Source organism: Rhineura floridana, chromosome 2 (genome assembly GCF_030035675.1).
Source record: "Rhineura floridana isolate rRhiFlo1 chromosome 2, rRhiFlo1.hap2, whole genome shotgun sequence".
NCBI lineage: Eukaryota > Metazoa > Chordata > Lepidosauria > Squamata > Rhineuridae > Rhineura > Rhineura floridana.
Genome location: NC_084481.1, coordinates 219,131,646 through 219,145,755, shown reverse-complemented (window position 1 = coordinate 219,145,755; position 14,110 = coordinate 219,131,646). Strand labels below are relative to the sequence as shown.

The following is a 14,110-nucleotide window of genomic DNA, read 5'->3' as shown; positions in this document are numbered from 1 at the left end:
CACTTACAATAGTTGCCTGCTGGTTTTTGGCAAGTTTTAATCGGAGAAACTTCTGACAAGAGCTTCACAAGATCATTTTTAATAGCAAAGCCTACTCCATGTATTCGTCATTCTTGTTCAGGCAGTCCTTTCCAGAAGAAGGTATAACCTCCTTTTTCTTCCTTCAGTTGTCCCTCTCCTGCTCTTCGAGTTTCTTGGAGTGCTGCTATGTCAATATTAAAACGTCTCAACTCCCTCGCGATGATGGCAGTCCTGCATTCAGGACATTCACTATCTATATTGTCCAGCAATGTCCGTATATTCCACGTTCCAAAGTTAATTTCTCTTTTGCGACCGCTAAGTGGTGACCCCACTGGACATGGTGATCCAGTCGGGGAGAGAGATGAGGCAGACTATGTTTAGGGCACCTTTTCTAGCCCCCTCCCCATACGGGGTGAGCAGAGTGGATCCTGAATAGGACTGCTCAGTCGTGGATACAGCTGCCAAACTACTCAACTGCCTCAGTCCTTGAGCCAGGACAACTGAGTCTGTATCCACCGCCCATGTGCTGGTCCATGACTAGTAACTTCTGGATTTCACAGTCCTGCCCTCGATGCCATTCGCCGATCGCCATGGGACTTTTGGTTTGGTTTGGTTGGAAGACGCCTGTGCGTGAATTTGTTTTGTGTGGGGAGATCGGTGGACGACGATCAACACACAATCTTGACAGAGGGGACCTGCTGGGGAGTGTTAGCTATCCCAAGAGATGCAAACATTTCCACTTCAGACATTACACCCAAAGTGCAAAAAGCCAGTACATAAATCACCCTCTTGCATCTGTTTGCCAGCGCTTCTAACATTCAAAGCCACCGTTAGGCTCCTTCCTGAACTAATTATCTGGCCCTTTCTTTGTCCTCCTCATCCCAAATACTACTTGTATGTACTGTTGCCTTTACAACAGCATGCTGTACTTGGACTTTTCTGCAGTTATGCTTTCAATCCCTGTGTTTTTGTATGCCTTTGCTACTTGTTCTTCTCTAAATTGCACATTCCTTCTTCCCACCCTACCTCTTCTTCCAAAGTCATTACTAGGTCAGTCACTCCCAGTGTTATTATAGAGTGCAGCTGCATCCCCAAGCAGCTTGGCTGCCAGTATGTGGCAGCAATAGCCAATCAAGCTGGGTTTCATTTACATTCATATTGGTGTTAAAATTAAGCTCTCTCAAGCTTAACTATAAATAGGGATACACAAGCTAAAATTGGAAGAAAGTGTTTCAAATATATAAAGTTATATCTGAGGCTAGTGCTTAATGTGCATTTGCCTGAACTCTGCTCTTAAATGCCTAATAAAGAGATAATCCAAACAGTCTTATTTGGAAGCAGACTCCATTGGGAACCCATATCAAACCTGGGTTTGTTATGGAGCTGTGTTCAGTCACAACCCTCAACAGTAGTTTGTTTAGCTTAACTGTGGCTTGTTTGTGCATCTGAATCTGCCCCAGCCAACTAACCATGAAATTATTACTTAAGTTGACTTGTGAATCTTGGCTTGTGTTAACTGTGGTTTCTCAATGCATCCAGTTAAACTAGAATCCTGACTTAATTCTAGTTTGTAAGACTTCTCTCTTCAAATCCACAGCTAGTCCCATTAGAGTGGGGGTGGGAACCCTCTTAGCCCAAGGGCTTCATTCCATTGCAGGCAAAGTCATAGGCCCACATGCTGCGGGGGGGGGGGGAGGCAAAAGCAGACAGAGCAAAGAATGTGAATTTTACCTATGTACAGTAGGCTACTCTCTGCACACACTCACACACCAGTCTCTAACCTCCATCCAGACAAGCAAGAGGCATTTTCAGAGTTCATAGCCAACATTCCAGCCAAGACAGTGGGCACAAAGCAGGAACAGTGGAGAGTATGAACTGACTTGGTGGGATAGGGGTGGGGTGGGGTGGTATGGGAGAGTTTTGAGAGCCAGATAAAGAGACCTAGAGGACTGCATTTGGCCCGAGGTTTCCCATCCCTGCTCTAGAGTTTCCAAGGAAAAAAATTGTTCAACTTATTAAACCTCTCATCAGATTCAATAGATTTGTTTTCTTACTCCATGGAACACCACCAACAATGGTGGGTGAGTTCTTACAGGTGAGGGATGGGCTGGCACAGTTCCCCTAATGGCTGGTGGAAATTCTAGTTAAAGGGAGCAATGGCTTTACTCCCTTGGTCAAGCAGCAGTGACAGTGGTGAGTGGTCTTTACACAAAGTGGGATGCTGGTTGAAATTCCCTCCAGCAGTAGCAGTGGTGGGTTGTCAAGGGAAGGGAACAGTGGGTGAAGCTATCTCTCCTATATTTCTGTGCAAAGCAAGAGGATAATTACTAGATGTTTACCCCAGAGTAGTATTCAGATTACATTGGTTTCAGCAGTCATTATGTTGCTCTTAACTGAGCTTCAAATAGGCTTGGAAAAACAAACACCTGTACCACCAAAACATTTACTCATCTGCTCTTCAACATCATACATTATTTTGACCAAATCAAAATGAGTTGTTCTTGTTTTGAGGAAATGTTTTTTTAAAGCTGTCCAAGCTTTTACTGATGCTATTTCAGTGAAAATATATTTTAAATTGTAACTATTTTCCTCAGGCCGTCAGACTCAAAATCAGAGGAATGGAATCAGTATACCTGGGGAGAAACGTACTGAAAATGGGGTATGTGGCAAATTGTGGAGAAAAGATTTTCCCCCCAGTTTATTTGTATCTCTAAAACATTTATCTATACACTTTAAAAAATGTTATCTATACATTTTGAAACACTGCTGTGTAATTCTGAGCCCTAAATATTTTATAATGTTTAATGTTATGGGGGATAACTTTTTCATAGGAAATTGTACAAAGGACTTCTTTTATGAAACTTAGAACATTATATTTTTTCCCAGATTACTCACTCTTCCTGATAATGATCACAATTGTAAAAATGGATAGATAATATAGCACATAATGTGGAATGGGTTGTTTGTCTGTTGATCAGTTATGCCTGTCTTATTAACTTTATTAATAATTTAAGTCAGATTCTGTTCAGTTCAGATTGTGAGGAGCTTGAAAGGGATCTCTCTAAACTGGATTAATGGGCACTAAAATGCCAAATGCAATTCAGTGTAAGCAGTGTAAAGTGATGCACTTTGGGCGAAAAAATTAACAGTGCCATTATATAAATCTGTGGTGTGGCTGCACTTGGAATACTGTGTTCAGTTCTGGTTGGTGCACCTCAGAAATGATATTATAGAAGTAGAAAGGAGTAACAAAATGATCAGGGGCAATCAAAACGATCAAGAGGCTGGAGCAATATTTCTACGAGGAAACACTACAACATTTGGAGCTTTTTAGTCTAGAAAAAAAGGTGAGGGGGAGACATGATACAGGTGTTTAAAATTATTCATAGTGTGGAGAAAGTGGATAGAGAGACATTTTTCTCCCTTTTTCACAATACTGGAACCCAGGGTCACTGGTTTTCTGTCTAACATGACTGTTTCAACACAGACCCTAGTTCTTAGTTTAGGTCTTTCTTCATTCTACAATACCTGTGAGGATTGAATGTGTTGATATGTCCATGTTAGTAAAATGTTGGGAAGTGTTCAGTATATGCTACCCCAAAAGGGCATATCTTCTGAACTGGTATTCAGAGCACTTTCTGATAGCTGCAATTGTTCATTAATAGAGTCACTTTTTTCAAACAAGAAAATACACTTTTTTGTACTCTGTGCTAAACTGTGTTTTTTGTGCTTGTCATTTTACAGCAAATTACCAAATTTTATATGTTGCAATAGAACTGTTGTGTTTGGACTGTATGGTATCTGCTTTTATTGAATTCCCTGTAGTCTTCAGTTTATAATCCCTTGGAAATGCCACATGTTTCTGCTGTATACCCAGAATGAAAAGACATGCCGCTACCTTACACATTTACATAAGGAGGCTTGCTGGATCAGGCCAAAGACCTGTCTAGTCTAGTTTCATTAGTTTTGGCAGTCGGATGACCCCCCCCCCCCAATTTTAATCTTTGTGAACCTGGTGGATTTTAAGGGTGATGGTCTTATCTTAAAATAGGAGGTGGACATGTTTTTACAAAAAGCCCATTTTTTCTTGCTTCTTTCTCCAAAAGCCTTGGCTACTCAGTCACATTTCTGGCACGTGTTCCCATTGAAGTAGTCATAAAAATGCCCCTGTGTACAGACATGCTACGTTGGTAGTAGCCAATATGTTGTTTTCCAGATGTTGTTTGATGGCAACTGACATTAGTCCCAACTACAATGGCCAGTGGTCAGGGATGTTGACAATTGTAGTCCAACATCATCTGGAGGGTGCAAGGTGGGCTACCAGTGTGCGACATCATGACATAGTGGTGTTTGGGACTTTCTGTCCCAGGAACATGGTAGAGCAGCCAAGCCATTGTTTGAAGTGGTAGTACACCTTTTGTGTGTGTGTGTAAAAAAAGAAAAGAAGAACTGTTATTTACTTCATACGTTTAAGGCAAGACCTCCCCAATTCTCAAACTTTTACACCACCCCAAAACGTCTCTGAATATCTGTCCCACTTTCATAGGGAACTATTGGCTCTGTGAAACGGTGGAGTGAGGAGGATTTTCATCCCAGCTTTTCTAGACTGACTTTAAAGCTAAGATGAAAATCTTCCTCACTCTACCCTTTCACAGGGCCAATAGTTCCCTGTGAAACTGGGACACATATTCGGTGGCCAGCCAGATGTCACTTGGGATGGTCACAAGCAGGATATGAGTCCTCTCCTGCTGGCGTTCCTAGAGGGCAAACACATACTTGGAAGTAAGTACCATTGAATAAAGTGGTAAGAGCTGGGTTATTAATCTTCAGTGGATTCTAGTGCATCCTGGAAAGCAGCCCATTTGTAGGGCTGGGCTAAATTGCTGCAGTGCATTGAAAAGTAGGCAGGCTAACATTTAATTATTTGAACATGCCAATTTAATAAGTTTGTTCTCATCTTCTGGCAAGAAGGCAAACGTGGATTTACAGACTTAAGTAATTAATCAATTTACAGTTGTGTAATTGATTAGGATTATTTATTGTTAATGGAATGCTGAATATTTTGCTAGTACAAGAATAAAATGTAAAAAACAGTATTACTTCCAAATGTTTTTCAAAGATAAATATTAAAAACCATTCTGTAAAATGTATGTGATCCATTCATATTGTATGGAGCAGTAAAAAACATTGCAGTGAGTATGTGTGTAGAGCTCAGGGGCTTTGTGGGTATGATTATAATAGTTTGTTTATTTATTAAATTTATATCCCGTCCTTACCAGAAGGAGCTGTGTGGCAAACAAACATCTAAACTCTAAAAATATCTAAAAAAATCTTAAAAACAAAGCATCTTTAAAAAAATCTTAAAAACAAAACATTTTAAAAACAGTTCCAACACAGATGAGGACTGAGATAAGGTCTCCACTTAAGAGCTTTGTTGAAAGGCCACATTGGTGACCTATTATTATTATTTGTCACTTGACACCCAAAAGTCTCCAAGCGACTTACACAAAGTTAAAACAAAAAACAAAAAGTAAAGTAAAGGTGTCCTCGCACTTATAGTGCGAGTCATTTCTGACTCTTAGGGTGACGTCTTGCGACGTTTACTAGGCAGACCGTATATACGGGGTGGGATTGCCAGTTCCTTCCCCGGCCTTTCTTTACCCCCCAGCATATGCCGGGTACTCATTTTACTGACCACGGATGCAATAAACAACAACAAAACAATAGCAATAGCACCCCCATGCAGCTACAGGAAAGTTTGGCAGCATATTAAAACAAAATATCATCTCAACATATCAAATGGGAGAAAAGGTACGCCTTTATCTGGCAGTGAAAAGATGACAACGATGGCGCCAGGCTAACCTCAATGGGGAGCATATTCCATAGATGAGGAGCCACAACTGAAAGGACCTCTCCCTTGTCACCACCCTCTGAGCTTCCCTCAGAGGGGGGACCTGGAGAAGGGCCTCAAAGGAAGATCTAAGGATCTGGGTGGCTTCATATCGGGAGAGGTGTTCCAAAAGATATTAGGGTCCTGAGCCGTAAAGAGCTTTATAGGTCAAAACCAGCACTTTGAGTTTGGCTCAGAAGTATAAATTACAGGGCCATAGGACTGATTACAGGGTCATCAGACTATAGGAATCTACCTATATCAGGTCAGACTGAAACAACTACATATTCCTTCCCTCGCCTTCTTCTGTTGTAGGTTTATTCAATGTGGTGCCCTCCAGATGCTATGGATCACAACTCCCATCAGCCCTAACCATCATGGCCATGGCCAGTGGTCAAGGATGATGGGAGTTGTATGCCAAACATCTGCAGGGCACTACGTTGTCTGTCCTGGACTGGTGTTTCCCCAGTGCTGAATTTTAAATTGTTACCTGGAAGCAGAGACCTAGCCCTCTCCGCTCTATAAACCACCTTGTGTACTGATGGCATTGGTGTCATAATAAGTAAATAATGATAAAAGCCAAAGGCCCCGTGCAGTAAAATTATCTTCTTGTCCTGAAGGCCAGTAAAGATGGAGTCAGGCCTTTCTTGAAGGGGTGTTCCAAACACTCACTGCACTGACACAGAAGGCCCTGCTTTTTATGCCCACCCACCTCACTGATGATGATGGGGAAAGACTGGACAGGGCCTCAGATATGAATCTCTGTGTTCAGGCAGTGTCACATGGGAGGAGATTATTCTTAGTGTAGCTTGGCCCCAGGCCATTGAGGGTCTGTGTAAAAAAAACAGCACTTTGAATTAGGACCCAGAGCTTGATTGCTGTAATCTGATCTGCTAGTCTGAGATAGTATTCTGCTGACCACATTTTGAAGTTTTCACACCATTTGCAAAGGCAATCTCACACAGTATGCATTACAGTTATCTGCTCTTGATGTTACTAGGGTATGAACGATTGAGGCCATCATCTCCTGAACTGTCAGAAGATCAAACCTAATGATATAAGAAGAAATATTTTCAATATTTATATGGTACCAGGTTTGTCGGTGAAAATTGGGGTGGCTTTCTATGTATTTCTGTGGTTTTACCATGGTTTTGCTTCAGTTTTTAGTCTTATTTAGCCTATTTATTTTAAAACCATTTCTGTAGTATTTTAAATTTAAAAATGAATTCCAAGATAGTTTATAAAAATAAAATAATAATCTAGAAAGATTTTAAGTTAAATATGATACCCCATCTTGGAAACACTTTACATTGTGTTTTGCCATAGCTTCATGGGTAAACACTCCTTTAGATGGTAACATCAATGGAGAAGAGGGAAGCCTCATAAGAGCAGGAATCTGATGGTCTGGTGTGCATAGAGCTTGTCATGATAATCTTCATATAATGAATGGGGGCAGGGTCTTACTAAAAGAGACAAAGATAGGGAAGAATGTCTTAGCTTTTTGTTGTTTGCATCTTTGATTATTAACAGTCAAGGCAATAAAATGCAAATATTGGCAGTAACCAGGTTTAAGAGAGCATATACTACTTGCCCAAAGAATTTGCACCACAAATTCTATAATCATAAATAATATAAAAAAGCCACACACAAATCTCTGTCCATCCCCACTTTTCAGTAGAGGTGACTGAAATGAGTAGAAAATAAGATGAGCTGGGAAGGGTAATAGTGAACAGAGAGAAAATGAAGGATGGGATTGGGGTGGTGGAGGGTGGTTCAGACATGGAGTAATTTAATGCAAATTACTCTAAAAGGGGCACCCATGTTTCTTTTAATGCTTTACTGATCTTGTAGACTTTCTGTAGGAAAAAATAGTTCTGTGGTTTTTTATTTTGATTGACAAAGAACATAACAATGAAAAGTTTAATCCATGATGGCACACATTGCCTTGCCATTTATTTGGATATAAATTCCTTCTGTAAAAATATAATTAGGTTCACGTACTAATAAAATCAAAAAGCTACATATTTTGAGGCGCTCCGTGTCTGCATCATCTTTTTCTTTTTAAAAATAAATGGAGCTGGATGAACACTACTGGCTTTCATTACTACAGCACTGGCTGATTAATCTTCGTTTATTTTGTTGCTTTGTTCACTGAACTATTAGCATAAATTGTGGAATATGTGCAGTGTTAGAGGCCTTTAGCAGAGCAACGATGCTCAGGTCTTTTGCCATTGGTACAAACATGCATAATTTGCTCAGTATTGTATCTACATTGAGAAGTACAATATAACATTTGCACAAAATATTTGCAGTGGTAACAATAAAGTGAGATATACTTGAATATTATAAATTGTTGCCTTCTACTGGAGACTCTTTATTTTTTAGGAAATGTGATGTTAACTGAGTGAATGCGATCTGAGTTTCTATTTCCCCCCTTCCCTGATCCCCGGCACATGCTCATGCAATTGCATTACTTTGTACCTAGATCCCAATTTGCTGCACCACTGCAAGCTTTGGAATGAGAGCTGGCATGGGAAAGTTGGCCATATAATGAAAACAGCATCTGGGTCACACTTCCAAATGTCCAAAGAGGAGAGAGAACTTGAACTGCATTTATTCAAGCCGTATCTTACCTAGGCATGGACAAATCAATGTTTTTCTTGTCTATGTCACTTTCACTTGTATTTACTCATATCTGTTCTCTTCTGTTTACACATTAATCTGTAAGTTTTAGAAATCTGGATGAAAGTTCACACTTAAGCAAGTATATTTGAATATGTTTTTCTCTCAGTGTAGCAAATCCGAACATATTTTGTCTCTAAATACGGATTTTAATTAATTTTGATGATGACATTTTAGCAAAAGTTGCATCGCAGTACTTGTATGCATTTGAGTTTGCACTTCTACATTAGTCTGTATGCATCATGCAGTTTTGAGGCATACATTAGTCCAAGCCGTGCAGATCACACCAGCTAAAAATGGTCAACCTTGCCTAATAGTGTCAAAGTTCTCTCTAACTCTTAGTCCAGACTTCTTATTTTGTAAAAGAGGGACGGAGAACCTGTGGCTTTCTCAGATGATGTTGGACTCCAATTCCCTTCAGCTTCAACAGTTTAGTGAGTGGTCAGAGATGGTGGGAGCTGGAGACCAACATCTGGAGGGCAACAGGTTGCCTGTCCTGTCTCAAAATGTTTATATCTTCAGAAGAGCTCAAGGTTTCTGACAGAGGTAAAACTAGATTTTAAAATATCATTTTAAAGCAGCAGCAAGAAAATAACAAAATACAGCATCAATAAAACTATATAAAAACCAGAAATGGCTAAAACCAATTACTAAAGCAACCATATACAATCAAAAATCTTTCCTAAAAGGGAAAATTCTTCCTCAGTTTTATTTAGTCGAGTTTATACAATAATTAGAATCAAGTGAAAAAGTTTTTCCTGGACTGTTAAGGCTGTGAAGGAGGAATAGCAGGCAGAGGGATGCATACATGCTCCTTTCTATTCAAAAAGAAAAAAAATCCCTTGATGTAAGAAAACAGTATGTTAGAGAGAAGGATGAGCCCTTCTGCTTCATATGCATATCTTCTGTGTGCAGGAGTCTCGTCCCCCCATGGATGTAACCATACCATCCTTCAACCTGAAGTACTATAGTCCAGCAAAATCTTTTCCACTTTATTCTGCTGTTTGAATAATCTAGTTCTCAAGAGAGATTCTGGGGATTGAACCTTCAGCCCTGTACATAACAAAGCATGTTCTGTTTTGCCCATCCCTGTTCTGATGACATAAGTCTGCAAACAATATGCCTATAACCCATCATTCTGATGGAAATGGTATAAACAGATGAAGTGTTTTGTTTAAAAGCAGCGTGGAGGTATGAGGGAAATGGAGTCTATTTTTAGGATGTTGAAATGAAAGTATGCCTTTAGCTCCACTCTTTGATACCGAAGGGCCTTTTCTGTCTACAAAAACTGATGTTTTCCTTTCAGTGTTGTATTCTTACTAGTGTGGAACCAGATCCAGTAACATGATGCTGTATCACTACTGCAATCCTCGTCATTGTTTTTTAGAATGCAATGGGGGCAGGAATTCACAGTGTTCAAATAATATAAAACAAAACAATCACCCTTCTATTTCCAATGTTCAGGCTGAGTGTTGGTCCTTCTTTAGCCAAAAAAACCACCAATCCATACACAAGAGGAAGGTATCAGCATACTTCAGAGAACCTCAAGGTTGGCAGAGCTACAAAATATTTTTTGGGACCTCCCCCAATACCCCATTGAGGGCTGGGCATGCTTAGTGACCATGGAATGTTGGGAGGAAAACCAAAAACCAAGAGGAGTGGAATCGAGAATCTTGAATCCTGAACCCTAAATTGAATCCTAAATGGTTTTTAAAAAAATGTTTTTAAATTTGTATATTTGTTTTTAATGTTTTAATTGCTGTAAACCGCCCAGAGAGCTTCGGCTATGGGGCGGTATTTAAATGTAATAAATAAATAATAAATAAACAGGCATACTCCACATTGTTTCAGATCCCACTTGTATAAATGTAAAAATAAATAGTTCACAGGGCAGATGTATGCAGATGAAGGAGTGGAGCTGGTTCAAAGTGGATTCTGTGGGCAAAAGAGGCTTTGGTATGGAACACAGTTTAGAGGGGACAATACTTGACCTTCACCTCAGATATTAGGCCTCTTTCATGTAGCCAAATTCTGTATAGTGCTCACAGATGCAAAATATGTTACCTGGGAGACAATAGGATAGCTCCAAAAATGTCTTCCACTCATGAAACTAGCTTTCAAGGGAGACTGAAAAATGGTCATCTGGAAGAGGCATAAGCACATGCTGTTCGTATACTAACAATTGTACTTATTTTGTTTGCATCACTCAATATAGTTGCTATCTGTAGGCTATACTATAGTATGCAGTAAAAGCTATTTTGATCAAATTGCTTGAACCTGTATAGCCTATTGTATTAAAAGTTATTTGTTATTACAAGGCTCTGTATTAGCTTGTAAACATGTAAAATAATTGGTTTTTAAATAAATGAAGAACCCACTGCAAAGATAGTTGTAGCATCTGAAAGGTTGTGATACACTAAGGATAGAAAAATTTAAAATAAGCAAAGCATTCAAGAGGAAAAATATTTAAGAACTTAGCTCTGTACAGACAGAGATAAAGATAACATGGTTCAGCCACAAAGTTGTCAGGAATAGCAAGTGAAGAAAATAGATTGGGGGAGAGGCAAAGGTGAGTGGTATAATAATAAAGACCCTGAGATTGATTGATTGATTGATTGATTGATTTATATCCCACCCTTCCGTCCAGTAGGAGCCCAAGGCGGCAAACAAAAACACTAAAAACCACTCTAAAATATCATAAAAACAGACTTTAAAATATATTAAAATTTTATAAGATTTTATATAGAAGAAGATATCTTACAAATTTGGCTTAAAGCCAAGCTGGATCAGACAAAAGGCCTATCTAGTCTAGAATCCTGTTTTACACACAGGTGAACCATATGCCTAAGGGATGTCCACAAGCAGGACATAAGTGAAATAGCCTTTACTCTCTGTTCTTCTCCAGTGACTGATATTTGGAAGTATATCGTCTCTGATCCTGGAGGGTAGTACACATTCATCTTAACTAGTAGCCATTGATAGCCTTATCCTCCATGAATTTGTGTGATACCCTTTTAAAGCCATCCAGGTTGGTGGCCATCACCACATCCTGTGGTAGCAAAGTCAGCCAATGAACTCAACAAGACTTGCTTCTGATAAAGCATGCATAAGATTGGGTTGTTATGTGCCTTCAAGTTGATTACAACTTATGGAGACCCTATGAATCAGTGACCTGTAAGAGCATCTGTCGTGAACCGCCCTGTTCAGATCTTGTAAGTTCAGGTCTATGGCTTCCTTTATGGAATCAATCCATCTCTTGTTTGGCCTTCCTCTTTTTCTACTCCCTTCTGTTTTTTTCCAGCATTATTGTCATTTCTAGTGAATCAGGTCTTCTCATGGTCAAATATGTGTTCTCTTAGGACAGAGTGCATTATATTCGCAGTGGTCCCACAATCCTCAGTAACACATTTCTGAGGGCTGCAGAGGTAGGAAAGCCCCATTCTCTGAACGCAACTCTTTTCTGAGAAAATAAGATCAATGCCATTGGTTGTAAATGATGGAGAATAGAATGTGAAACACTTATCATCCAAATGGCAATCACTTAGAGACTTTTTTATACTTGAAAGTAATGGGATAGTTTATATGTGTGGTTGTATGGTCTTAAGCAGAGAAATTACTGTTCTTATTTTTAAGATTCTTTTGACAATTTTAACTCCCTTTTTCTTTTCAAAACACATTAGACTTTTAAAACATGTTATAGTTTTGTTATGCTGCTGGAGGGGAAGACAGTTTCTTGAAAAAAAAACCCCTATGTGTCAGATTTTGTGATTCAGAATTGAATGTGCTTTACTAATTCTATTCATCTTTTATCAGTACTATTTCCAGCTGCATCTCTTTTGCTAATACCTCTCCACCACACTCACACCTGCTTACAAATACAGTTAAAAATATCTATGTAGAGCTCTATTTGCTGGTTTGTAATTATTAGGCACCACATGCCCTGCTTTATTTTTTTAAGATGACCAGAAGTATTCAGTTATAAGTCATTCCTGGGTGTTATAAATTTACCATTGCCTTTTTATTTATTTTTCCTCTTCTGTTGTTTGAAAGCAAATAATTCTAAAAGACAAGCAAGATTCAGAGTTAGGATACGGATGGGTGGGAAATGAATTTATTGAAACTGACTGATGCTTTTGCCTCATTGTATCTCAGTGACACATCCCTTTGGGTTTAATATTATTGCTTGTGTGCTATATCGTTAGCTGGTTTATGTGTTGTTCTGGTTCAGTTTGAAAATGTAGCAGTGTCCTTCAGTTAATAAATATTTTTCTATTTTATATTTATCTTGTACAGTCTGCTTCTCTGATAAGATGGCTGGTTTCAGTGCATGCCAGTCAGCATGGCTCCCTGTTATTCTGAACAGCAAAGATTGGTGCAGTGTGAGAAGGGGATGCAGTAATGGCCTCCTACTTTGTTTTAAAAGTAGTTTCACACAGCTAGTTAATATCACAAAAAGAGACAAATTTAAAGCTTTCTCTTACGGACTAAATGCAAAGTGTTTGTATTTTGAACTTAAATCCATAATCAGCTGCAAAAACCTGCTCAACATTCTTCATTGAATATGAAAAGTGCAATGCATCATGCTGATTCAACCTGACAGCTGGGTTGATCTTGTCATGATTAAGTATTTCACTGCTGGCAAAATCCACTACCCTTTTCCGTTTGCTGATTGCTGATGAATGCAGAGAGACAGCTTTCCATATCGATAAATGATTTTTGTGATGGGGGAGGGGGATGACGAGGGGGGTTCTGTGCATGGTAGAAAAAGGTACAAAACTTACCTGATATTGATTAGTTCTTCACAAATTGAGAATGAGGGTTATTCTCCTGTAAATATTGAGGACTATGTGCCAACTTGGCTTGTAGAAAGCAGTTATCACAGTTGTTGTAGTTGGGAAATCCAAGGGGGGAAATGAAGTTGAAGCACGTTGAAGCAATGCAAGAGTTTACAGCTGATGGGCAATGGAGCAAAATAAAAGTATGCTCTTTTACAATTACATGGGAAAATTGCCAGCAGGTAATTACTCTTTTTTTAAAGTAATAATTTATTTTCACTCTTGACATATTGTGTTGTTTCCTGTTGAATTTTAATGGTATAGAAACAAATTGTTTTACTAACAATAGTTAACTTTGGAAATATGTGCTAAATACAGAAGTTGGGAGCATATCAGTTGTATACAAGATTAGGGTTGCATATTATAAAGTTTTGTATCATTCTTTATTAGCTCTCAGCTAAACTGTTGAAAGAGAGCTGTGTTGGTGATGTGTATGGACCTGAAAGTTTTATAGTGCCTCACAGTAGCGTCTTCAATTGCATGTTGTTTTCAGTGTCTTTGTTTGTTTTCTAAAATACCTTTATGGCTTTCATGCATTGCATCATCTTCATTAACATTTCCTTAAAACAGCCATGTCAGGAAAAAGAAATGATAAAGTAATAACTATGTTGTTTAGGAATCATGTAATGAATCTTAACCTTAGTGGGCTAGAGCATATCAAGGTATATAAGGCGGTATTGTT

At 38.9% G+C, this 14,110-nt stretch overlaps 1 protein-coding gene across 4 annotated transcripts in view; it reads left to right on the top strand.

Annotated features, from left to right (window-relative positions):
* PPP1R13B (protein phosphatase 1 regulatory subunit 13B) overlaps positions 1 to 14,110 on the top strand; it is a 90,125-nt gene that overhangs the window by 36,647 nt on the left and 39,368 nt on the right. For all 4 annotated transcript variants that reach the window (XM_061612253.1, XM_061612252.1, XM_061612256.1 and 1 more), the window contains exon 4: positions 2,616 to 2,680. In XM_061612253.1, the coding sequence (XP_061468237.1) occupies positions 2,616 to 2,680 (65 nt within the window). The remainder of the gene's footprint in view (positions 1 to 2,615; positions 2,681 to 14,110) is intronic.